General features: G+C 41.3%; 1 protein-coding gene and 4 non-coding genes across 5 annotated transcripts; all 5 read left to right on the forward strand.

Annotated features, from left to right (window-relative positions):
• Window positions 1–62: 62 nt before the first annotated feature.
• Window positions 63–24,509, forward strand: WDR43 (WD repeat domain 43). The gene is made up of 18 exons (XM_056357297.1): window positions 63–314; window positions 4,819–4,953; window positions 6,612–6,733; window positions 11,840–11,960; window positions 13,171–13,310; window positions 13,822–13,924; window positions 14,987–15,051; window positions 15,422–15,593; window positions 16,070–16,156; window positions 17,948–18,079; window positions 18,534–18,671; window positions 19,491–19,577; window positions 20,902–20,933; window positions 21,739–21,802; window positions 22,706–22,819; window positions 23,268–23,337; window positions 23,924–23,979; window positions 24,072–24,509. Exons 1-18 carry the CDS (start codon window positions 108–110, stop codon window positions 24,189–24,191), a joined length of 1,965 nt encoding a protein of 654 aa, XP_056213272.1. The 5' UTR covers window positions 63–107; the 3' UTR covers window positions 24,192–24,509.
• On the forward strand, window positions 7,161–7,237 carry LOC130157867 (small nucleolar RNA SNORD53/SNORD92). The gene has a single exon (XR_008825073.1). It is a non-coding gene; the product is annotated as a small nucleolar RNA SNORD53/SNORD92 (small nucleolar RNA).
• Window positions 12,100–12,183, forward strand: LOC130157868 (small nucleolar RNA SNORD53/SNORD92). The gene has a single exon (XR_008825074.1). It is a non-coding gene; the product is annotated as a small nucleolar RNA SNORD53/SNORD92 (small nucleolar RNA).
• Window positions 13,430–13,513, forward strand: LOC130157864 (small nucleolar RNA SNORD53/SNORD92). The gene has a single exon (XR_008825070.1). It is a non-coding gene; the product is annotated as a small nucleolar RNA SNORD53/SNORD92 (small nucleolar RNA).
• Window positions 16,938–17,016, forward strand: LOC130157866 (small nucleolar RNA SNORD53/SNORD92). The gene has a single exon (XR_008825072.1). It is a non-coding gene; the product is annotated as a small nucleolar RNA SNORD53/SNORD92 (small nucleolar RNA).
• Window positions 24,510–26,385: the final 1,876 nt, after the last annotated feature.

Raw genomic sequence — 26,385 nt, forward strand, 5'->3', positions numbered from 1 at the left:
GCCTCAATGACGCACCCTGTGGCGTGCTCGGGCCGCGCGGCGCAGGCGCGCGGGGTGAGCACGCGGCCCGTGCATGCGCCGGCGCGGAGGGCCGGGCAGGCAGCGCCATGGCGGCGGCAGCGGCGGGGGCCCTGTGCGCTTTCTCCCCCTGCGACCGGCGTTATTTCGCCATCTCCGGTTCCGATGGGCGCCTGCGGGTGTGGGAGACGGCGAATAGCCGCTTGCAGCACGAGTACGTGCCCTCAGCTCACCTCAGCGCTGCCTGTACTTGCCTGGCCTGGGCCCCGCCGGGGGGTAGGCCGCCCCCCAGCAAGGTACAGGCGGTGTGTGAGGGAAGGGGCCGGGGGGAGGGGGGCACCGGAGGGGTGGAAGGGGTGGGATGGCGGCCCCGGCGCCCCCAGCAGCTCCGACGCGTGGCCGCGGCCCGCTTGGCTTCACCCCGCCCTCCCGGCGCCATGTGGCGGGGGTCGGCGTGGCCGGGCGGGCCGGGGAGCGGGAGCAGCCGCGGGCGGGGGGGGCCCGCAGCGTCGCCGGCTTTAGCTACCGTCCTCCCCGCGGTATTCGGGCCGTGCCCCTGCCGCGGGGTGGGGGGATCCGCGCCTCTCAGAGGAGCATCGCCAGGCAAGCTTTAACGTGGTGGTGGTGGAAGCGGCGCTGGAGCTTTTATCGTTGGGTTTTATTAAAAAAAAAAAGCAACGGGGGGCTATCAAGAGAAGCGCTGATCGTATAAAATCATTTGTCTTTCTTATAACCTGCATGGAAGAAGCTTTTCGTGAAGGAGCAAGGTACGTTACTTGATGGCACATCTCACCGTAGGGAAAAAGTGATGCTACAGCGCAGGTTGGCTGCTGTGCACCCACATAGCTTGCGTACGGTTCACATCCCGGTAAAGGCCGTATCTCTCCACACTTCCTTCCCCTTGGCTTGGAAGCAGTTCCATGCCGTGCAAGCTGCTGTGCTGTGACATGTCTTCTCGGCAATCCTGAAAGAAGGTGTTCACTAGTTTTATCCAGAGCATAGATCTGAGGGCTCGGATGTTCTCCATCTTGAATTTGTTTTATTTAACTTCACCATGGTGAACACTCGATCTGAAAATATCTGGAGTATATACAGTAAGGTACCTATTCAGCCTCTTCATGTTGAAGTAATCCTATTTTCTTTAGCTAGAACATAGCATTTTGTGAGGAAAAAAATGTATCCCTTCGATAAAGTATGTGAAATCCACCCCCTTTATTATAAGAAGTAGGGAGGGGGCATTTTAAAATGCGTTTTAGTACATAAATAATTTAACATGTTTGAAATGCCTTAAGAGGTGTTTCAAAACACTTAATACATGCATTATCAATCCAAAGGAAGATGATACTGTCACATTTTTTCAGTTGAGCGGCTTAGTGTGTGAACTATGAAAACTCCCAGAACATCTGAGGAATGCGGCAGAAAGGGTTAGTTTAGGTTGTCCTTAACCTGTTCATTTGTTACAATTGCAGAGCTGTGTAGGTCCTTCTTCACTCTTAAATAAATTGAAACTGGCATGTGAAAACGGGTTTACTCTAACCTGTGTGAAATAAATCTAAGCACAGGAGGTTTTTGAGTGGCTTTTAAAATTAGCCCTTTTCTAGAGACTCTAAAACCCACAGATGCCTCAGTTTAACCTGGTTTAGGGTTGTATGGAAAATGGACTTAATCAGACAGCATTTGGTTACCTCTCAGCGCTTTCTAATTATTGCAGTAGTTCAAATGCTTTCCCCTGCTTGAAAGTTGGTATGTTTTCAAGTGGAGCTGGAAAACATGCTGTTTATCAGAATAGTTATGCCATAAACTTTTGTAATTCATTGGTTTGTCCTTAGACTGAACTGAAGAACTAAAGCTGTGAAGGTTCTGCCAAATATATTTTACTGAATGTGGGGTTTCTGACATTATTTAGTCTTTTAATTCCTGAAGAGTTGACATCTCTGTAGGTAGTGCTAGTATCTGAGGTTCAGGAGTAAAACTGTGCCAGCAGGTATCTATAAATCGTGTTTGGCCAAGTTACGCCTAAACTAAGTATATTTTGGACTCCTGCCATGTTAATGAAGGCCATGTGTTACAGGGGAATATTAGAAATGAAGTTTGGAAATGCAGGCCCTGGAACTGCTGATGCAGTGGTGGCTTATTGGGATGTCGCCTGCACACGTGCTTTTACAGTGTTAGTGCTTCCTGCTTGTGGTGTTGATCTCCTCCTCCACCGTGAAGCGGTGCCTTGTGCAAGAGTATGTGGGCCACCGACTTCTAAAATACTTTCTTCCACTTTCTTCCTAATAAGCTGCAACTACTCTGTCATCTTCAGCTCTCAAGACTCTTCAGGCTTCCCCTCATTTCAGTGTTTGAAGTGCCTTAGTTCACACATGAGCAGCAGAAATTGGATTTCTGTTTTGTTTTGGTTTTCTTATTAAGAAAAAAAAAAAGGTGGTGGCTGACTCAAGTAAGAGTGTTATGGGAAAATAGGTATGCAGTTGCTTTTCAGATAAGTTCTTTTAACTGTTTCTGCCAATTAAGCCATTGTGCTTTTTCAGGCAGAGTTGGAGGATTTCTAAATAGGATTGAGTTTCCATAAACCTGCGCGGGGGGAAAGAAACTGGTGTTTGGTGTAGTTCAGCTGCCCTGCCCTGTCCTGTCTTATCCATGAAAACTGGCTGCTCTTATATTTAAGACCCTGATCCACAAGTGAATCCCACATGGATCTCTACTGCAGTTGACAGTCTGTATGCACTAATGCGTACAATATGCCCTAATAATATGCATTAATCTAATGCAGGCTAGAGAGGTTTGATTATTTTTTTTAAAAACTTTTTTTTAGCTCTTGGAATGTTCTCTCAAATAATCTCCAACATTAACTGGTGTCTGAATTTTCCATTGGTATTTCTTGCAAAAAATTCAGACAAAATACCCCAATGATAATGCTGATAAAGAGTGGTCCCTAAAGAAATAAATGTGAAAAAGTAATTGGAAAAACCTTCACTGCCTTTAGCTTTCTTCTTGACTCTGGAAGTAACTGTGGACGTTGGTGGGGGATTTTGTTGTGCTGTTGGGTTGTTTCACAGGAAATCTCCCATAACAAACTGAAATGGAGGGTGAACAAATTTTAGTTAGAAGATTTATGCAAGGAAAGAGAATAAAATCTGTTCTTAATTGTAGTTTTGCTTTGCCATGGGAGTGGGGGGGGTAATTTGTAAAACTACAGAGAGATCAGAACGTACCAGAAAACACATCAACTGTACTTGCATCTCCACTGGCTATGTGGTCCTTGTCTTTGCATGTCAGACAGCAGTTTCAAGATGGCTTAGTTGGCATAGCTGCCACAAATTTAACTATTTGAGTATTTTCTCATATATTGTCTTAAAACCTGCTTGATTTACTTGATAGTACGTTGTCACTGTGATGGTTTCTCAGCACCTATGTTTTCATAATATTTTGTAAGCACTTTTCTTTACCAGGAGAGATGAAGTCTAAATGAATGCTTGCAAAAAACCCAATGTGATCTCTTTTGTTAAAATATGTAAAAGTATCTATATAGCATTTTGGTATTTACTAGCCTAAACCTAAACCCTTTTTCTTGTGGAAGGTGTTGTCTTTGTTAATACACACAAAGAACCAAAGTACTTATCCTGCACTGTTAAACCTTTAAATCTTAGTTGTGATGAAAACTATCAAATTCTGATTGTCATTGTATCTCTGGACCTGATTAAAAATTATTTACATCTGCTGGGTGGTGTCGATTGTATGAGAGATTAGCTTCACCACATGGAGCTTGCACAGAGCTTATTGCTCACATTTTATCAGAGTCTCCTTTGGCTTCTGGCTGCTCGTCAGTGCAGATATATCTGTTAGGTAGAGGAAGCATTAGCTTTTGTATAATTTTGGTCTTTTTTGAATTGGAGAGAATGCTTTGCTGTGACATAACAATGTAAAGAGCCTTACCAAAGTCCAATTTAAAAACTAATCAGTATCATTAGGTATGGGTACTTTTTTCCTTTGAAAGTCCTTGAAAAGTTTTTTTTTTTCCTTTTGTGTGTGTGTAATGAGTTATGTGGGATTAACCCAATGAGAATAAATGTAGTGGCTGTTTTGCCCTCTTTTATTTTAGTTTGACATGCTCAAGAGCCAGTTTTATTCCTTCTCCCCTTCCCAGTGATGTGCCACACTCACCTGTTTTTGGTTGAGAGATGAAGTGAAATCCCTCCTTGAAGTGGTTGATAGCACTTGCAAAGCAAGAGAGCGAAGACTTAAGAATTGCCTGATCCTACGAGGACCTCTGGTACTGCCAACAGGGCTTGGACGGAGCACTCAGCTTCCAGTCCTGGTTGTTACCCTCTGCAAAGTGGGGTAGCACTTTCTTTTTAAGAGACATTATGAATACTTCATATTTGCAAGACTCTTCTGAACAGCTTTTGAGAAGAAAATACATGTCAGTTCTTGGACAATCTGTTCTATTTTGTGAAGTATTCTGATCGTGTTAATCTTTACCTGTGCCTCTGGGACAAAAACCGTGAATGAAAACGTCATTTTTTTCCCCTCTTGTATGTGGTCATTAGGCTAGCAAAATGGCCTCCACCAAATGTTTCCAGGTGACTCATAGCAACTTAGTTACCTCGTACATGGAGGTACAAGATGAATTTCTAGCTTGCTGTGCACTTCAGTGTCTTCATCTTACATCTTAGCAGAGTCTGTGCTGGCTGACTGGGTCTCAAACTTACAGAAGTTTTTTCCCCCTCTTCTTTAACGCTGAGATTATCTGGTGAGAATGATTTATTTGATGTTTTCTCTTTTTCAATTTTCCAGGATGGCCCGCAGAGGAAAAAACGGAAGTCGGAAGTTGCAGAAGTGGACAAGCAGTTAGATATCCTGGCCATTGGTACAGCAGTTGGTAGCATTTTGTTGTACAGCACAGTAAAGGGAGAGTTACAGAGCAAGCTAGTAAGTAACGCACTCTTCATCACATGCTACTAAACACTGGTGGTTTCAGTCAGTTTATGCTGTTCTTTCTGCTGCTGACAAATAAACTAATTATTCAGATATATTTTTTTCTTAATAGCTGTGTATATGGATAGAGGTGCAATAATTCAGGTGCTTGGGAATCTTTGTATTGTTATATATATGTTATATGTATTTTATATAGTTTTATATATATTTTATATATAGTTTTTGTATTGGGGGCGGTATGTATACACTAAGAAATCTTGGTTTCAGAGTTAATGCAATACCTTAACATTATGCATGGGTTTGTTGTTTTACATGAAAAATAACAGTAATGATGAAGTGCCTAACTGGAGAGTTAAGTCCTCTGTGGGAGTGTTGCAGCCTTGGTGCCTGCACAGTATTGTGGGAGGGGAGGACAGGACTGAAGTAGTCATTGACTCTTGGGAAGGTGTTGTGTTGGTGGACTCTTCTGTAAACTTACCTCCCTTGTGGAAGCTTTTGAGCTCTTTCAGCACATGGTCTTTATCGAATAAGAGATGCTGATTTTCGTTTTGCCTTTCTTATTTGTAACTTGCCTGTTACTCCTGACTTTGGTTTTAGTCTTGAGTTACATAACAGGCAAAATAAATCTGTATGAATGACTGCATTGCTTTGAGATACTTGGGCATACTTTTGCTTCTAAAATGTTAATTGTATGTAGGATGATAAATGTACATGAATTTAGAGAAAGCAGTGACTTCTTATAATCATGATACATGCAAGTCACACTAGCTAACAAATCTCACCTCTGTTTTATGGAAAAGCTGTATTTATGCTTGAAAACTGAACAAAATAAAGGACTTTAAGGTTAAAATTTACAGTTTCAGTCAGTTTGAAAACACTGGCCGCTCTTCTTTATGAGTGGGGTAGCAGATGTTATTTGGTGAGCATTTTGCTTTTACAGACAGGTTGAATGAAAAGATATTCCTGCTAGAGTAAGAGCTGTCACTTTTAGCTGTTCTTATTGAACAGAATGTCTTGCTGTGATGTATTTTGTTTTGCTCAAAGCTGATTTGCAGTGACACTTTACAGAGTAGTCTGAACTGGCTGGTGCTGATTCAAATAGTGACATTTTATAAACCTCAGGAAATATTTTCATAAACAGTTAAAGAGGGTGTATTTGAGCTGCCGAAATTTTGGTTGTTGAGAGGTGAATGATGCCCCTTTGGTAGGGTCTTCTGGTCTACTGATAGCACGCCCTTGAATACTGAGCGTAAAAGGAAGGCAACTCATCTCTGAATGTACTTGAGCAAGCAGGCACTTGGGTGGCTGTCAGCAAGACATCTGTGCTAGGCTTTCCTGTGAGCAAATTTCATGCTGTTACACAGCCTTGTTTGGCTGTGTGTATAAACATAGCGGGCAAGACCATTTTTTTTGTTTACTCTGAAGTGCTGGAACAAGAATTAATTAAAATACTTATGTGTACCTATCAAAATAGGAAATATCTTTTGCTTATGTAATTGTGTATCTACACTGAGCTTTAAAACCACACTCTCTTCAAGTTACCAGTGTTGAATTAAACTCTCAAGAGAGTAGCTTGTTCTCGTTGGTGTGGGGAAGACTCAGTAGTCAAGACTTCATTTATTAATGAGTTGACCCTCTCTTACCTTTTGTAGGATGGTGGTCATGACAATAGAGTAAACTGTGTGAAATGGCATCAGGACAACTGCTGCTTATATAGCTGTTCAGAGGACAAACACATCGTGGAATGGAACACACAGACCTGCAAAGTAAAGTGGTAAGTGACGTCTGTTTTCAGCCAAATTTGTTTGCGCTTGCTTTTGTGTATTTTCATCCCTCACAGGTTTTAGTGAGGCCTTGTTGGAAATGCTGCACTCTGCTATCCAGGCTTACATGCCCACTGTACAAAGCTGACTGTTGGGTATTACTTTTCTGAGATTGGAAGTGGTTTTATTAAGGGGTAAGAGAGTAATTCTCATAGTTTGGTTTCTTCCTCAGTGTATTGAAAAGATTGGATGAAAGTAGTGACTGCACTGAGAGGGATTTGGGTCCCTCCATGCTAACACTTAGTGGGACTTGGGCTTCCAGTCCCTTTTGTGACACTGAAAAATCTAAATTCTAGAAAATGTCCTTGAAAATATGGGGAGCAGGTACTGGAACACCTCATCCCAATTAAATCGGTTCCTGACTTTGCTCAAAGGGCCTTGCTGTGATGATAACCCACTTGGTTTCGCTAACTGCTGATGTGCAGTGCGGACATTCCACTTGGCTGTCTGAGCAGGCTACTACTATTTAAAGTACTGTTGTGCAAAATAGAGCCGAGTGCAGAGTAACAAGATACCTGGTGTAGGCATTTATTTTCTTTCATAATAAAGTCAAACTGTTTTTAAACTTCAAGAAACAGAGATTTCTATTAATGACCGCGGTTATATTACTTCAGTAAAAGCCTAACGTGTGATGGCACCTTCACCTTCCTCTTATGCTGTTGTTTGGTTTTCGTAACATTTCCCACTGCTGTGTTATCCTTCCTGCAACTCTGTTGGTTTTGTTAAAGTTGGCATGGGCACTGCAGACAGCCCATTGTCAAATAGCCTCTTTGATTTCCCTAGAAAAGAGGTGCATCCTTAGGTTGTATTACATTGAGACCCTGATGCCAAGTAGCAGAAGATGGCTGTAAAATCTCCCTCTAGCCTTCTCTTCTTCGGATTGAACGCATCTACCCTCACCTGTTCCACTTAAATTACGTGCTCTAGTCCCTAAGCTGCCTTCGTGGCCCTCCACTGGGTTTACTCTGCTTATGTCCATGACTGACTTGTACTGTCCCAAACTGGACACAGTGCTCAGATGCAGTTTCAAAAGTGTTGCACAGAGGACAGGAATCACTTTTCCTTGGCTTGCTGACTGCGCTGTAGCTAATGCAGATCACTAGGCAGTTGACCTCCTTGCCACAAGGACTCCCTGCTTACTCATGTTCAACTTGACCATGAGGACTGCAAGCTGCTTTCTGTGGAGCTACTTTCTAGCCGTTTGTCCCCAGTCTGTATTGGGATTTTTCCATCCCATGTGCAGGACTTTACATTTTTCTTTTAGCTTTGGAATTCTGACAGCCTGCTTCTCAAGTCTGCTGAGATGCCCCTGAGTAGCAGCCCTGCCCTCCAGCATGTCAACTGCTCTCCTTAATTTGGTATGAATGTGAACTTGTTATGTGTGCATTCTGTCCTGTTTTGAGGTCATTAATGAAGACCTGGGCAATTACTGGGGATATTAAACAATACTGGGATGTCCTTTGGGAGTGATGCCAGTAACTGGCCACCACCTGGATCATACCAGTGATCACAACTGTTTGAATTCAGTGATGCAGCCAGATCTTATCCCTCCCTAGAGTCCGTCGGTTCAGTCTGTATATCTTCAGTTTGGCTGCAAGGATACTATGTGAGACATTGTCACAAGTGTTGCCAAAGTAAAGTTAAGTGGCATATGTGGCTCTCCTTTCATCTGCTGAGAGACTTCTCTCATCAAGAAGGTTGGTTAGGCACGATTTGCCGTTTGTACATCTATGCTGGATGTTCCCAGTCACTTTTTTGATCTTTGTGTGCTTGGAGGTGGCTTCCAGGTGGATTTGTTGTATAATCTTCCCTGTTTCCTGGATTCTCCTTGTGGATATATTTTGTCTCTGTCTTCCACCCCCCCACCTCGTGTCATCAGAATTTTTTTCTGAGCTATGTAGCTGCCTACAATGATAGTGTGATCTTGTAATAACACTGGCCTTAGCAGTTCTGGATACATCCCATTCAGTCTGAAGGAGCTGCATATCTTGGATTTGCTGTTGTGATCCCTAATTTGATCTCCATTTGCTATGGGGAGTGCTGTGCTCCCTCTGACTCTGGCATTAGGTTCTGGATCATGGGAGGCCTCAGAGGTATTGCTCTTTAGTGCTTTAGCCTTTTCTGTGTACTGAATGGGTCCCTACAACAACCAGCAGCAGGCCCACACTTTACTTGGTCATCATCTTACTGTTCCTGATGTGCTGTATCCAGATGTCCTTTCGTTGGCCTTCATATGCCCTGCTGGCTTGGAACACCAGCTAAGCTTTGGCTTATTCTGTCCCTGCATACCTGGACAATATTTTTATATTCCTCTGTGTAACCTATCTCCACTTTCACCTTCTCTGTGTTTCTTTTTTGTGTTTTTGAGTTGAGCCTGGAGTTACCCACTTAGCCTTCTGCAATAGCTGGTGATTTTCTGGCCTTTGGAATGGACCATTTTTTGCTTTGAGGAAGTTATCCTAGGAGAGCAAGCAGCTTTCCTGGAGGGCAGCCTCCGGTGAGATTCTGCCAATCAGTTCTCTGAACAAGTTGCAGTCCGCCCTTTTAAAAGGCCAGGGTTGTAATTCTGCTGTTTATACTGCTATTGTTTTTCTTAGGGTCTTAAATTCCATTGTCGTGTGGTTGCTATAGCTGGAGATTGTCAGCAACCATCACATTCCTGATTAATTCTTCCCTTTTGTTTCTTCTTTTTTTTCCTTCTTTTTTTTTTTTTTTTCTTTGAGTACCTGATCCAGTAAACCACTTTTCATAGTATGATTGTAAAACACGTGCATCAAGAAAAGGTCTTCAGCACTTGCCAGGAATCTCTGGGACTGCTTGTGCCCTTCTATGCTGCTTTTCCAGCAGTTGCTGGGGTGGTTAAGGCCCCTTAGAAGAACCAGGGCATGGAATTATGAAAACTTACCTATTTATTTATTTTAACTGGACAATCTGTAGCAGATGCCCACCACATCGCCCTTGTTGGTCTCCTCTCATACTTAACTGTAAGTTCTCCACTGGCCCTTTGCCTGTGTGAAAGGAAAATTCCATGCATTCAAGCTACCCTTTTGTGTGGAGAAACCTCTCTCCTTTTTGCCTTCCTAAAGGTCCATTTATTGCAGCATTCCTGTCTTGCAAGTTACCCACTGTTTTTCTGTGATCCCAGCATGATCAAAGCTCTGAAGCTGCCTGTGTGCATCTAATTCATCCTGTTTGTATCCCATAGCACATATGTTCATGTACAAATACTTGAGATAGGTCCCAGTCATGCTGCTTCCTCAGGAAATGTGGGAACTTTTCCTGTCAAGCTTCATCTTGGGTGTTTCCCTCTGCCCCCCATCCCATACTGCTGTTTTTTAGGGGGCTCTGGTTATAAAAGTTAGTTAGAGGCGTTGTATTCTTTAAAGATGGCAACAAAAAAAATCATTCCTGGAGTGTATACATTAAAAGTACACCAGGAATATAATATGCTTTTTACCTGAAATTTGTCTCTGGTGCTATTACAAGTCATACCCAAGGTAAATTAAATTGGAAAGAGTCAAGGAAAACAGTTCTCTAAAATTTTACCTAAATCAATGAGACTAGATGGAAAAAATCATCCTAAATAATTGCTCGTGCCCGATACGTACATGTGAAATTGCCTGCAGTCTTTAACACTTGACAGGACCTGGAAATGAATCCTTACATACCCCACAGAGTTCAGAATGGTTGCTCCTGGGTTTGATTTGCAGGCTTCTGGACATGTTAGTATAGAGGTATGGACTGCTAGATAGGGAACTGAAACCACATGGCTTTAGGCTTGAATTTCTTAATGACGTGGAAGTCCATAGAACCACTTCAGGAGGTGTGTGCAGCACACATTGAAACCTCTGGAAGAGGGACAGGCTGCTGGGGAAGAGTTTCTGAAGAAGCAAGATGAGGTGTTGGAGAGAGGTAGTTTAAAACAGTCAGGGTGACTTCTTGTTTCTCTGGTTGTAGCTTTTTCATGTCTTAAATACTCTGAATACTCAGAGGCATTCTGTACATCTTCTTATGCAGCTTCTTGTTTTGTGATACCCTGTTTAAAACTTTACTGTAATAAGAGTATCCAAAGTAAAAACTAATGAATTTTTTGCCTTTTTTTATATTCTGCAGTATAGTTTAGACTAGTCTTTTTAGTACTTTTAATAATACCTTCTTGGCTTACGTTATGAAATGGTTTGAAATTCTTAGTCCTGACCTTTTCTCTGGAAGAGAATATAAAACCTTGTCACACTGTCCATAAGGTGTAATATTGTTTGTCAAGTTTGTAGGCAGTAAAACTTCCTGCTTCTATGAAATGTAATCAGAAGTGATACAGTAAATGAGCTCTGTTTTGGGAGATGGGAGAGGAACTGCTTGGACTTGTGAAAGTGACTTGGAACTATTTCCAGAGCAGCTGTTTACAATCAGAATGTGGTGGCTTGCGGCCCACTTCCTAATGTAAAGGGTTTGTGTTAATGCTTACCTTGCAGTTTTGTCTGTGAGGGATGCAAGCTTTTCATGACAGCATTTTTTTTATTTTTTTTTTTTTTTTAATACTGCTTTGAACCATAGACCTTTAAGGTGAAGTTGATTATTATCAGTGTCATTGACAGACCTGAGAGATGGGCCAGGAACTGAATGGGCCTTGAAACTCTGAATTTTAGTGTTGAGAAGGCCTTTCTGAATGGGTTGGTATCAGCTTTTTGGATTGTGGTACAAAGAGAAATCTTCAAATGGTATGGCTTCTCTTACCCTGTTTTGAGTAGTGGAGAACTTTGAGAGAGGAATTCAGGACAGAATAAGCAAATATTTAAAAAAAACAACTAAACAGTTCAGTGTTCAATAGCTTTATGTTTCTGAGTTGCTGTATTTTGTGTAAACTAATTTGAAGGAGAGGAGCAGAAGCAGAATAGCTTCGGTGTCATCTTTGACTACTTAAATTCTCTTTTTAAAAATAATTTTTACCTTAAATTTTCCAGCATATTGATGTGTGTCCTGATTATGCTAATTAATACTGGTTTTTCTATTTCTCCATCTTTCTCCCTTTGTACAAACCCTCTCCACCTGAATTCTAGCAAGTGGAAAGGTGACAATAGGAGTGTCACCTCTCTATGCATCAGTCCAGATGGGAAAATGCTGCTGTCAGCCGGTAGAACTATAAAACTGTGGGACCTGGAGACCAAAGAAGTCTACAGAGTAAGTAACTTCGTTAAATTAGATGCCAAAAAATACCCTTCTTGGTTGGTGACAGTAGGTACCTTGTGTGTCCTGACAGGACATCTGGAAATTTCACTGGGCTTGAGACAATTGGCAGTTTTGGGATTGCTGGAAGCTGTTGCTGTGATGATACCCTCAACTGTGGTTTCAACTTGCTGAGAGTTGAATGAAGACGTTAAATTCCTTGGCTGTGTCTGAGCATGCTACCAGCACCTTTTCTCAAACCTGTAGCAGAAAGCTGGCTGCTGATCTTTTTCATTGGGTCTTTTTCTCATACCCTTCTAGCAGGACAACTCCATTCACCGCAGTCTTAGTTACTGCTGGCACAGGTTTGTGTGTGAGCTCCCTGACTTTCAGCATGAGTCCCTCCTTCAAGCCTTCAGGTTTCTTTGCTAAACTTCATGTGCCTGGTGGCATTATCCATTTTGCTGTTGGAACAGTTGGAAGGCATAGGAGTAAACCCCTTGGTGTTCACTGAGCAGGGCTCAGACCCGAGCTAATTACCATGTTTTAGCTGTTCCGTGAGTGCAGCGGTGTTCTCTTGTCTGCTAGCAGATAGGACACAGCTAGCCTCTGAATCCTCTAGTAATGACTATCAGGTAAGTGTGTACACTGTGCTGTTACTGTGGACGTGCTGCTGGCATGTGTCAGCTACCATGTATGTCTGCATCCTATGCTGACCAAAACCATTATTTATGAAAGTAGATTGAAAAACTGGTTTTTCTGGGGGTGGGGAGGGTATTGAACAGCCTTTGTGTATCAGCAGACCTGTGCGTTCATCTTACAGTTGAGAATAAAACTGGGAATCTAGTTTCATTGTAGAAGTTGAAGTGTAAAATTGTGTATGTGTAGAAATGCTTTCTGACAATAACAGCAGTACAGGTGGATGTGATTTGTTTTGCATGAGCTTAGTTCCAGTGAATTTGCCTTTGATTCCCTGTTTAATTTTTAAAATTCTGATAAATATCTAGAGAGTTAGAAGAACTTGTTAGAAAAGATCTGTTTCCTTGAAATACAGAAATGCAAGGAAGCTGATCACTAGTTAAAAAAAGAAAATAATCACTGAAATGTCCTTGTTGAGTTGATAATATTAGGAAAGACTGAAGTGTACTTTGTTAACGAATGTTTTAATTTTTTACCCTATGACTGTTTATGGCAATCACTGGAAGATTCTTCTTTTTCCTCTTAGCATTTCACAGGCCATGCTACATCAGTGTCATCATTAATGTTTACCGCAGTGAAACCTACGAATGACAATAAGCCCTTTGATGGAATTACAGGGCTTTATTTCTTGTCTGGAGCTATACATGACCGATTACTGAGTGTATGGTATGTAAGCTTTTCCTCATTTGTACCTTTAATTATGATCAGTGTGGAAGATAGATTCAACAAGTGTTTTCTGAGCTCTGATTAAACAGAAGGTTAAGCACAGGGGGCACTCTGGAGGAATGCAGTGGTGATCTCTTAAATGGTGGTTTCAACTCGCTGATTGTTGAATGAAGACTTGAATTTCCTTGGCTGTGTCTGAGCTGCTTCCAGTTGCCATTTGAATCACTAATGTACGCCAAGAACACACTGTGTAATAGGCTTCCTTGTTCTTTGTACTTAATGTAAGGTTTATGCTAAGTTTTCTTTCTTGCTGAATTTCACTTGGGATTTACTTTGCATTTGGAATTTAGAGTACTTTCTAAGCCGAAAGATGAAATTACAGCATGAGTAATGTTGGGTAGGGTAGATACTACCACAGTTGCTGGTCATTTCTAGGCTTTATAATGCTTTTCAGCTTCAAAGGGTGCCGCTTGTACTATGGTAAATAATGTGCACTGTTTGTGTCTTCCAGGCAGATCAGATCAGTTAGGAAAGAAAATAATGCTGTGATGTCTTTCACAGTAACAGAAGAACCAACTTTTATTGACCTGTCTGTATCAGAAGTCAAAGAGGAGGTAGGAGCAAGAGTCTGTTATGAAATACATTAACACTTCTCAGTTGTCACATCAGTTTCCTTTTAAGGGTGTAAGGAAAAAAGCTTCGTTTGCATTTGGGTTCTGTTACGCAGAGATGAGATCTGAATGCCAGTTCATGGCTGTAAGGATATTTATTACAGGTGCATTTTTCAAGCTGATAATTTGAAATAGTAATTTTCAAAGCTAAGTGCAAATTCAGTGTTTTCTTCAGAAATTTTGCTTGTGATAATGGAAATGTCAGTTGTGCCCTATTTAGAACAAGTTAGTAATCAAAATAGTTGTTAGAACTTGGCAGCAAAAAGCACTAAAAAAATTCTTTCTAAAAGTCCAGTTTGGGTATGGTCCTTTTTCTTCTGATCTTGAGTGGCTTTGGTGATGTAACTGCATTTTTAATTCATTGAAGGCTAGTTAATTCAGAGTAGCAGTGAGCATTCCCCAGGTCTCTCAGTTTCCGCAAGTACAAGTAAGAGTCTTTCAAAGTAGTCTTGTGGAAAATGTCTGCATGTAAAACATGCTCAGAAACTGTTTCCATGCCTTTTCTACAAACAGTGTTTCATGCTATATTTTCTAGTGTTTCCAGTTATTCCCTCTTACTGTGTGTACTGGAGATAAGAGTATTCTGTAATGTACATCTGGCATTTCATTGCTCAAAGGACTCATCTCAGTTTTTTCCTCTAAGCATATTTACTATGTCAGCGCCTTTGTAGACCTGTGCTTCTAGACATGTTGGGTACCATATTTCTGGAGCTTTGCTGTTTGTAGTGACATATGTCTGCTGCTGTGCAAAATGTTCGAATTTGGATATATCAGTAGAGATACAGTGAAGTACAGTTAAGAGTTGTTTTTTTGTCTCTTGATAGTTGTACTAAATGTTCCTGAGATGTAAGTAAATCTGTAAGGAAGATCAAAGACACATCTTTAATGTGTTTAGTTACTGAAAAAAGTCAAATCATAGCCTTGCCAACTGTCTCTTGATATCCTGTACTTATGGGATATTTGTCCTTTGATCTAATTAAAATCTTTTATTGTGCCTTCTTTCAGCCTGTGAAGTTAGCAGTTGTGTGCAGAGATGGGCAGTTGCATTTATTTGAACATATCTTAAATGGGTAAGTTAGTATTCATCTTGAGGCTGTCTTTGGGAAAGGTCTGGGATTACTGTAAGGCAAAACGCAGTCTTGTCATGCTGTTGCCTTTTAAGCTCTTGTATCTGTTCGCAGACCAGCTTCTAGCTGATTCTTTGTCTTGAGCTCCTGGACATATTTTTGGAGAACTTAATTGTTGGGGACTGTGCTGTATTTGGCATTTTGTGGCTTTAAGCAACATTTTGTGTGTCAGTACCTCATCTTAGCCATCTGTAAAAGGTGTAAACTGGCTGAGTTTGCTGGGGAGCTGCTAATGAAAGGTGCTTGGATATGCAAGATATTGACGTGTTTAAGCTAAATGTCTTGGAATTTTTTCATTCCCTTTTTTTTTCAGTTATTGCAAAAAACCCTTAACATCAAACTGTACTATCCAGATAGCGACGCCTGGAAATGATGGGGACTCCACACCAAAACCAGTCCCTATTCTAGCAGCTGCATTTTGCACAGACAAACAGTCTCTGCTGCTCGTGTATGGAAACATCTTACAGCCCATCATAGAGAAAGTGGTATGTAAAACTTAATGAGTAGGTTTTGGATTTTGTAATAAGGACTGCATACTGCACTCAGCTGGAGGGATTTATTTTTTTTTTCTTTTTTGTATAACAAGACAAAGCTTATCCCTTCCCCCTTTCCTGGGAGCTATAGCTATTGCCCCTGAGCTGTTTTGAAAGGCAATTTCTGTTCTTCCATTCTTTCAGTTAAAATATGACTTGACATTATTGCTGTCTGTTTCTTGCCATTTCAGCTGTTACTGAGTTAGGCCATTGAAACTTTTTAATACAATTTCAGTTTAGCTTTGTGAGCATCTTTGGAGAGCGTACAGATCTGGTACCAAAAGGCAGATGTGCAAAGCAGCTGCTGTTCTAGAGTGGAAGAAAGTTCTTTCTACTTTATACCTTGGGAATTTGTTCTCTTCAGTAGCATAATGAATCACAGGGGTGAGTCTCAATTGTATTAACTAGTTTTGTTCCTGTCCTTCTAGTCTTTGAACACCGCTGAATCTCATGTATGTTTGGTAAGGGACATCCAGAAAGTGTTGTCACTTAAAACAGATGTTGCTCTAACAAAGGTGAGCTTTGCATGGAATGCGATTTTGTTGCTCCGCTTGTTTTACTTCGGAAATGGTAGAATTTGCTGCTGCTGTTTAAAATGAGGTTGGTTTGCTAGGTGGACCTGCTCAGAGCTGCAGTGGTAGTTACAAATGTCCACAGCACTTGGGCAGGTGTGGGTAAAGTGTGCTTCATGGCTGCTGCGTGTCCTGGTATGCTCTCACCCAGAGTTACCCTCCTGTAGCTCATAGCAGGTCCTGTTCTCAGCAGGTCTGCTTGGTAGACAGGGCTGGCGGATGGTTTTTCTGCTTGAGATCAGCCCTTCCCCGGGGGTCTCTCAGTTTGCACAGCCTCTTTGGCCCTCATGGTTTGGGGTGAGGTTGGGATGGTTTTGTTTTAGAGTCTAAATAAGGTGTAATGGAGCCTTAGAGGGCATCCTTTGCGTTCTTTCTTGAGGTGGCCTTCATGCGTTCCTACTCACAGGGGAACCTGGGAATGTGAGCCCGAGACTTGTATGGCAACAGGGTCCACTGAGGCCACTTGCCACCACTTTGTCATGCAGGATCCTTTGGGCGTTTAGAGATGGGCTGTGAAGTTCTTAATCAGTGTGTATATTCAAGGCCTTGAAGATTTGAAATGCAGTATCAGTGAAGTGAGCAGACAGCGTTGTTTTTCTAACCCTCAAGTTACCTACTGGATCTGCTGTTCATCAGCCAGGCGGGGTTTTGTGCTGATTCCTCAGTCTTGGAGCTGGTGGGCAACAGAGCTGAAGTGCAGTGAGAGGTGTAGGAGCTCCCTGGCATGCAGTGATGATACCCATTTTGGTTTCGCTTTTTGCTGAATTCCAGTGAAGACTCATTTCTCTTGGCTGTCTGAGCATGCCTTGTGGGGAGCAGGTCAGTGATTAGTGTTGTGGGCAAAGGGGGTAGCATTTTAACACTGCTGCTGTTTGACAGTAAAAATTTTCAGCTACAAAAGCAAGGGTTTTTTTACTTTTACACACAGCACATGGAAGTTGCTTTGCTTACTGTAGTAGATTGTATCACTTCAGTGGGCACCCAGCAGGGCTCCTACAAGTATGGAAGTTTGGGAAGGTACTTTAAAAAAAGGCCTGCATTTTTTTTAAAAAAGAAGCACTGTTGTTTAAGAAGTGTTCTGGAGGTAGCATTCTGGCATACTCCCTGACATCCTCTGTGGGGCAAGGGAGCGCTTAGTTATATTCCCTTCAAAATTTTATCTCCTTCGTGTGTTCATTGAGGATGGATACCATAGCTTGTGTTGGTGTCCTGATCATAGCGTAATTCAGACTACTGAATTCTGAGTCTGAGCAATCTCTGGAAGAAAATTGGTGGGATCAAAGTGAATAGTAACTACCTTTTACTGTAACATTGTGCCTCTGTTCACGATCAGTCCTTACCTGCCCGTGGAAGCTGAATTAATCTGCATGCGGTTTATGGGCCTGACTTCCTACACGTCATGTCTATTGCTAGCAAACATCCAAATAGTTGTTGCTGGATACAATCACTTAGTTTGATGAGTGCTATGGAACAAACTTCTAAGAAAAATTAATCACAAGTGATTCCAAAGAGACCATTTCTTTAGTTAATTATGAAAATTAGCTGACTGTTGCTTGAGGTTATTAATTGCTTTTAAAAATGTGTGACTTTCCTAATACATACGTCTAGAAAATGGGTTGTGGCTGGCTTGTTTTACCTTGTACGTGAGAGTCTTGGAATAAAATCAGTATTTTAAATTGGAAGAAAGCTTGAGATATTATTAATTCAGGCAAATGTGGTTATCTCTTTCACTAGGTAAAGACACCTGTTGTGAACTCAGACACCAAAGTTCTAGTGCCTGGCATTCCAGGACATAGTACAGCTGTCAAAACTCCATCCTCGGGAAAGGAGAAGAAGAAAAAGAAGAGGAAACCGGGAGAGGCAGCGGTAAAGTTCTTCCTCTTTTAAACACATCAATAATGGAGAAACTAGACTCATAAATCATTGTTAAAACTTCTTTAGGTGAACTTGAACTTGCTTTGTTTGGCATGGAAGCAAGGTTAATGATACCATCTTTTTGTATCAAAGAGGCTTCCCTCTGCTCAAAACCTTCCCCTCTTTCAGGCTCTGTGTGCCTTACCTGTAGTTTTGCCATGTTCCTGCAGAACTTTGTCACAAGCGTATGTCTGTCTCTCTGTATAAGCTGGATTACTGCTTTTTAGTCAAAACTTCTCTTCTGTGCTCAGGCCGTTCTTTTTCATTGCATTTAAAAGAATATGCAAGATTTATGTTGTTTTCCAGCAGAATCAAGGGGGAATGCTGTAGGTTAGGTACTTGGCTTTCAGCTGATGTTTCTGAGAAACTGCACTGAAACAGCACTGCCCTTGTTTACCGTCTGCAGGAGAGCATTGAAGAGCGCCTAGAGGCACTGGATATTGATGTGAGCAAAGTAAAAACTCCAGGTGGCCTTCCACAAACAGATAGCTTCGCAGTACTTTTGGTTCAGGGCTTGGAAAGCAACGATGCAGAAATCTTAAATGTAAGTGTTACACGATCATTGTACGCTGTTTAATCTGTTCACTGAGGCTTGTGGGGAGCCTTCCTGAAAGCTGGGGAGGCTCAACAATCAAGAACCTGTTGCTTCTTCCCCAGCTTTTTGCTGATTTGCTGCTCAAGGCAGCAGTATTATAAATGATAGGAGCAGTATTAGCTTTCTGTGTCAGTCCATAAACTTTGAGGCACTTCTGCTTACGATAAATTTGTTATGTCACAGTTCAGATGTTTTACAAGGGATGCTACTAATGCAGCCAACTTGCCTTTAGCTTGAGCAGGAGCATAATCTGTGCTTGGTCTCCTGAGTGTACCATTTCCAGGTTTGGAAAACCTGGAAATACTGCTTGAAAAATGCATGATGACAACAGTTTCACTTGAAAAGCTTACTGTTGCACTTGGACTAGGAGGAAATAATATTTCTGGGGCAGGGAAATGAAATCTTAAGAATTTGATGCTGATTAGAAATTACTTGTCACAAATAGTGGAGAAGAGCATTTATTCACAGAAGTCAAGCACACAAGATAGTGAGGGAGGTTTTAATGTGCCTGTGATGCTTCATTTCTAACGTGGCCTGGGTGGACTAGAGGCAATGCTAGATTGTTTTAAATGGGTTAATTAAGTGTCTTATTTTGTTAATGGTAGCTGACTTGAAAACTCCTAACTCCTTTTCATGGTAAATCTTTTAGTGTACAACAGTAGTGGAGTAGAAAAAAGATTTTAAAGCCAGCAATTTTGGATTGTGCTTATTGTTCATACACATATTAAAACTGATTGATTCTCTGATCATATTTTTTCATTTTAACAGAGAGTGCTTAACACAAGAAAAGAAAATGTAATAAAGAACACAGTAGCCAGAATGCCTATACATGCTGTCATTCCACTGCTGCATGAGGTAGGAGAGACTGTATTTCTTTTACTGTCATACAAGCCACGTTTGGTTTCTGTTCTAGCTGGGGAAAATCCAGGGTAGCCTCTTTATTTTTACCATTGAAATTTGGTAGTTTTACAGGACAGAGGTTGCTCTTAATTTATCTCTGCTACACTCACATCTTCTCTGGCTGAAACTTAGCCAAAGGACAAAACGCCACTCTCAAAGCTAGGAAGAGCATTTGATCATGTAATATTTTCTTAAGTGATTATGTGGGAAAAAGAACTGAAAGAGGTTAAGCTAAAGCTTGTTTAGTCCATGGCAATTCCAATTACATCTTTTTTTTTAAAAATATCAGTGCTAGCTAGAGAAGTTATATGAGCATAAATATGCTAGATACTCGCATGAGAGCAAGAACATTAGAGTATGCACTTAGAGCAGTGATTTTAGATAGCACTTGGAAATTGAGTGGCAATTTCTTTCCTCTTTTGAAGATAGCTCAGAAGCCCAGTTACTATATTTAAGCTGTATGACATCACTTAGTAATAACTTTAAAAGAGATCTGGCTTCTGAACTGCTTGTTCAGTGATATTAAATAAAACCTGTATTCGGGCAGAAATATTTTAATCAGACATTACTTTTATTAATTGAACTTTGATTAGCTGCTCTTATGTGTATGACATTCTGTAACATAAGAAGAATCTAACTATTAACTTGTGTTTTGATGTGCTGGCCACAAGTAAGATTGAATTTTTACTTGTGGTACCAGTCTTAACTGAATTATGCAGATGGTCTGGTTTTGAATATTTTGACTTCCCTGAAGCATGTGTTGTGACGCCTCCTTAGACTTAGTTAATGAGGTGCAGTGTTTCTTTGGGACATTTTTCAGAGGGTCTACGTGCAAGTGTTTGACTGTGTAATCTCAGTGGATGGACAGATCTACATGTAACTTGTCTTCTCCAGAGCTCGATATTTATTCTGTGAAATAGCCTTTACCTTGTTCCCCAGCTCATTCACCCTGTAATGGCTGCTCTACTAAGCAGATACACAGAGACATAAATAAAGGGATTTCCTTCTATTTATTCCTGCCAGCTTTAAGTTTCACTAGATACATTGCCTGTTAAGAGTTCCAGTTTTATTTTAATAATGAAACAGCCTCTGCAGGTTATCAGCCTGTGAATAGAGCCAGCAATGTAATGTTCTGGAGCCTGGCAATGGTTAATCCTCTCAAACTTCAAATGTCTGGAGATCTTTCTGCCCCAGTATTGGGACTGTCACATGGATGTTATGTTGCTTTTTAAAGTTCATTATGTTTGCTATTCATTGCTGACTGTTTTTGTCCTTTTAGCTAACGAAGAGATTGCAGGGCAACCCATACAGGTAAGAGAGAACTCAACTACAGTTTAATTCACCTGAAACTTTTCTAGCTTGTGCATTATGGTCCCTCCCTCCACTTATGTGATTGATCTCCATAGGAACTGTAATTAAACTACAGTATCTTAAAGTAAAAAATCTCAGCTGATTGTGGGTGCAAAAAGGAGCTTTTATCAAGGCAGTACTTTGCCAGGATGGCTGAAGTGAAATTACAAAGGGAAAAGGATACTTGCAGTAAGTGTATAACCCTGAGAATGTATCTTGGGTCCCAGAATATCAACACTGTGGACCTGATCAATGTGTAAAATAACTATCAGATATATAGCTTGTGTGGTTTAATTATCAAATATATTATCAAATATATTTAGAGATCTCCTGATGTTGTGTTTAATAACAAAAACAGCTCTTGTCTCCCCCTCTCCCATCTCGGTATATTGCTATAAGGATAGCTTTGCTGAGACTAGCTGTCCTTCAGTCGTGATGTGTGTTTTTAAATAAAATTTCCCTCATGGTGGGTGGAGAAAAAAGTAGCATGCTTTGATCTTTTATTCACTGAAGCCTCCCCTAAAAGATGTCAGAAACACAGACCCCTGAACATGCCTACTTTAATCCCTCACTTAGACGTCTGTTTCCTAACAAATATCTTATGTAGGTGTCTCATCTGGATAGCCAGACTGTTGTATTTCCATCTGCATTTATCTTTCTATGTAATGAAAGAGGAGCATTTTCTATAGAACCTACTTAGCATCTAGAATGCAAAATGGGTGCTTCTCAGCCAGTATCTCTGACAAAATTAATTTTTCTTTTCCAGTGCCTCACTAATGGTTCGATGGCTGAAATCTGTTTTTACTCTACATGCATCCTACCTTTCCACGGTAAGTATTTTGCATTACTGCTAACGCACGTAACTAAACGTAGATCTAAATGTTTAAATATATGTATGTTCTGCCTTCAGGAAACTGTCTTCTGCTCTCCACATATGGCAGTGCCCAAATCAATGCATAGAGGGCTATATTTCTGCTACTTTTGCCAAATAGCTGCATATTGGTTATAAATTGTTTTAGTCATTTGTGATATAATTATAGTCATCCCAAAGTCAAACCAAGATAAGTTATGTCATACCTGTGAGAGTTAGGGAACAAAATTATTGTCAAAAGTAATCTAGCCTGTGTCGCTGAATCTTACAGAACTAAATTTGCCTTGCTGTTTTAATGCTCATCTTGAGACTGTCTTGGGCATGGCCAGATTTATAGGGTAAAGATGTGCCAAAGCTGGCAGGGTAGTAAGCAAAGTCATAGCTTCTGGACTGAAGTCTAGCCTTGCCTTACAAGTGATGGATAAAGCACTCTTGCTCAGTTAAGAAACCAGCATTTTGGCACTGTTAGTCCTTTCTCCCATTTATTATAGGATTGCCGTGTGTCAGAACTTGCACATGTTGCTGAAGCTGCCTCTGTACACTGGTGTATGTGCAGTTCCCATTTACACTGCTTTCCGACTAGTGCTTTTGACACCTGCTTTTGGCAGTGACTGTGGAAAGCAAAAGTAGTGTAAGAATTGCCATGTTTTGAACGTAGAAGGTGTTTCTAAACATGGCTAAGTGTTAACCGGTCAGGCTGCGGGTGGTTTCTGTGAGCTCTCAGCTCTGCCTTCTGTCAGAGTAACGTGACAAGGGTTTTTTTGTCCCAGACATACAAAGATAGTTTAAAAATTTAAAAATAAGACATCTGTGATGTGTTGATTAACAGCTTCATTTTTCCTCATCCTTCTTTTCTCTCAAGTTGCCAGACCTTATTCCTCAGCTGGGGATGCTGTACCAGTTAATGGAGAGCAGAGTAAAAACTTTGCAAAAGCTTTCCCGTCTGCATGGAAGACTCTTCATTCTTGTCACCCAGGTGAGTTCCAGTTCCAACCAAGTAACATGGATGTGCAGAAGTATGGGTTGCAGACTTAACCTCCTGTTGTGATTACATCTGATGGGACCTATCATTGGGAACTTAATGCAGCTGCTGTACAGCTACGCTGATAATGCTCAGAGCGGTACACTTAACTGTCTGTCTAGTCAGTCTGTGCTCACTGGAAGCGTGACATGTTTTTTCCTGCCAAATGTGTATACTAACTCATAGAGTTTTAAAGTGGAAAAAATAGGAAGTACTGGGCCACTTCAGAACAGATGCCTCTAAAATTTCGCTTTGTACTTTTTTGGCTGTTAAACTACTACTATAAATGAATTAATGTGTGCTAAATTTGATGTAGATTTCATTTACATTGTTATGAGTTTTATTGCCTTTTAAGGTTGGAATATGTGATTGCATCTAAAGCTAACCTGCAAATTCCATTCAGGTTGCAGCATCAGAAACAGTTCAGGATGTATCCGAGGTTAATCAGACTGCAAAGCTGGTATATGAAGATGGTAAGTGTTATATGTTGGGTGTAGCTCAGCTCCTGAATTCCCGTGACAGTTGATACTTGATGGCTGTTTATCATACTCCTGTGCTTACCTATTAGTGTACAATCACAAGTAGGGAGTTTTTGTGGGAAGTCCATGGCAGGAAAGTCAGTGGTTAGTGATGCAGATGTCTTGTAGTTGGTTGGTCCTTCCTTCTTTCTCTGCTTCCAAATTAAGGAATCTGTTAATTGGAATTTCAGTACACTGCTTAACTGGCAATCTCACCTTTCTTGCTACTTTGCTATGGTAGATATAACCGAGGCAGTTTTGTGTTTGAGTCAGCAGGACATCAAGGTAGCCTACGTGTGTCAGTGTATGCGCATGTACACTTCCAATTTGACCTTGTTTTCCTACTGCAGCTTCATACTGTATAATCATAACGGAAGTGATTTGTTCCTAATTCATGTTGATCAGCCTAATCTTCAGGTATAATTAGTTTTGGAATTGAAATAGCACAATTTGGAGACTTAGCAGCATGTGGGGTTGGGCTTTGTTTGTACAGTGATGTTTTAAAGTCAGTTCTCCAAACTGAGGGGTTTTCTCTTTGCAGAGTCCTCGGAGGAGGAAGGCTCAGATGATGAGATGATTGCAGATAAAGACTCTGATGTAAGTGGAGATGGATCAGTTCTTCTGTTTGCTTGTAACACAAATTGTGTGACTGTCAAAGGTTGAAACATTCCTGTTTATTTTTTCCCCAGGAAAACTGGGATGAAGATGAGGAAAAAGAGGAGCAATCTGATGAACAAGACATGACTGTTGAAAAGGAAATGAATGGTGATTCTGATTTGGAACTGGGAAATGAAAGTGAAGAAGAATAACAGCACGAAAGAGTAATCTTAACAGTTTAAACAAGTGGGCCACCAAACTCTTAATTCTGGATCATCTTGCTGAAAGGTGCCATATTTGCATATGGGGAGTGCAGACTCATGCACGGCCTGTGTGCAGAGGCACATGTGGGGCACTGCATTTCTGAATCCAGAATGTTTAACCATGCCAGCCTTCTCTCTCCCTATTTCCCTGCGCTTACTTATACAAACATTTCTTCCACCTCATGGTCAGATTATGCTTGTCATGTGGACATGCATTTGTATCTCAAGTGAAATAAATCTGCCACCGCTGTTCGTGTGGTAAACTTGGTTCAGCTTTACACTGAATTTGTTTCAAATATCCAAGGATCAAAGACAACTGGTCTCTACCTTCTTTCCATGCTTCAGTTAGCAATAGCAAGTGGGCATCCTGCTGCATTTTAAAAAAAGGAAACAGAAAACAGGAAAAAAAAAAAGATATTTTTGTAATATTTAAATTCTCTACTGAAATTCTTTTCTTCCCCCCCCTCCTCCATTGGTTTCGCCATGCCTTGGCAATGTCTAAATGCCAACCTGACTTAAAAATGGCTTTTTCTTTTTTTTTAACAAATTTGAACTCAAGACTTTTATATGTACAAAATCAATGACTTTTCTTGTGCTTCAAAAGGACGTTAGAACTGTCACTGGCTCCTAATTCTGTTTTAATGGAGGCTGTATATAAGTTTAATGCTAACCCAGAGGATAGACTGTGTTGGGTTGGGGAGAGGGGAGTAACACAGGGAAATGAGAAGGTGAATGCTTGTGAATACGTAGCGCACAGCTATACCTTTATTATGGTTTTTTAATCTCTCAGTGGCAGAACAAGGACAGCTATTTGCTCAGCTAATGGAAGCTGAAGTGGTGCAAACACATTTTTAAGAGCAAAACAAGGTAAAGATTTGAGCCATTCACCACTATAATGTACAATAATCTATTTGTCTATAAATGGACCTGTTGCAACTAAATACCACCCTCTTTGTAAAGTGAATAAATATACATCTCCTTTACCAAATACCTGTCCTGTGGTGTTTGTTGAGAGAGACCTTAGGTAGCTACAGGTGGTGGTTAAGGATGAAATGCTGTTTGTAGAAAGCAGATTTCTGGTGGATGAAAAAGCCAACCTAAAAGGTTAAGATACTCTGCAAAGCACCTATTGTTACTCATTTCTTGGCTCCCTGCATTTTGGTCCTATCCATTGTGTTGGGGTTGCAGTATTGTCTGGAGATGCTGGGGACTGAGCTGCATCATTGACAAAGCTGGAGTAGACATGGTCTGTCTTTGGAGAGCTGGAGGTAGAAGGGCAGCACTTGGAGGCTTCTAGTTGGAGGGTTTTTAACTGATAGTAAATCAGTGTCTTAATTTGTAAAGTTGGACTTTTTTTTTTCTTTTTTTTTTTTTCCCCATTTCTGAGATGCTGTGAAAATAAATGCCAACACTTGTGCACTGTACTCACACAACCCACCAAATCACGCTGGACTGACACCTAAGTTTTTAACCAGTACTTGTGTTACTATATGCAGACAGTCTTAAAATCAGGCAAAGGAGGGTTGTGAGTGAAGGTCTGTTGCATCTCAGGTGAGTGCTGGTCTGCTGAGCTGTTGGGGTGTGGAGTAACTAAAGGAGCAGCAGTGTTTCGTCGTGCAAGGTCCTGCATGTATCTGTGTCCCAGGCTTAACAGAAGTTGAAGCAGGCGACCTGGGTTGGGGTCAGAGAGCAGCCTGAGTGTCGTGTTGGCACTTTTTGGGTCTGGAGAGTGGTGGCACTGGAAGCGCCACTGCTCCCCATTGCACTTGTAAAGTTGGCATTACCCATGTCCTTTGTTGCAGCGCACCAGAAACCTGTTCCAGGAGTGGAGCTGTGGGAGAACCTGGCAGCAGGAAGAGGAGGGGGCTTTCAAGAATGTTTTGTTCGTTCTTCGGTCTTGTCGACATTGAGATCCAGTGAATCTGTTTCAGCATCAGACAGCAAGCTGGTAGCAGGGGTGTGAGTTCTGGTCTCCTCCTCTGGCGTTACGACAGCTGGGTCACACTGTCCTCTCAGCCCTCTGCCTGCATCGTCTTCAGGCAGCTGTTCTGTGTGAAACTGGGTGTGGCAGCTGCAAGAAATTGGGCTGGCTGTTCCAAGAATATCTGTCGCCATAGCACTGATAACTGGCAATTCTGTGCAC

The sequence above is a fragment of the Falco biarmicus genome, chromosome 12, assembly GCF_023638135.1.
Source record: "Falco biarmicus isolate bFalBia1 chromosome 12, bFalBia1.pri, whole genome shotgun sequence".
In the NCBI taxonomy this organism is placed as follows: Eukaryota; Metazoa; Chordata; class Aves; order Falconiformes; family Falconidae; genus Falco; species Falco biarmicus.

Excerpts from the sequence above, each read along its gene's own strand:
- WDR43 (XM_056357297.1), top strand. The coding sequence starts at position 108 with ATGGCGGCGGCAGCGGCGGGGGCCCTGTGCGCTTTCTCCCCCTGCGAC. Across the intron at positions 15,052-15,421 it reads TTTGAACATATCTTAAATGG|TTATTGCAAAAAACCCTTAA; the intron begins GTAAGTTAGTAT and ends TTTTTTTTTCAG. Across the intron at positions 23,980-24,071 it reads TTGCAGATAAAGACTCTGAT|GAAAACTGGGATGAAGATGA; the intron begins GTAAGTGGAGAT and ends TTTTTTCCCCAG.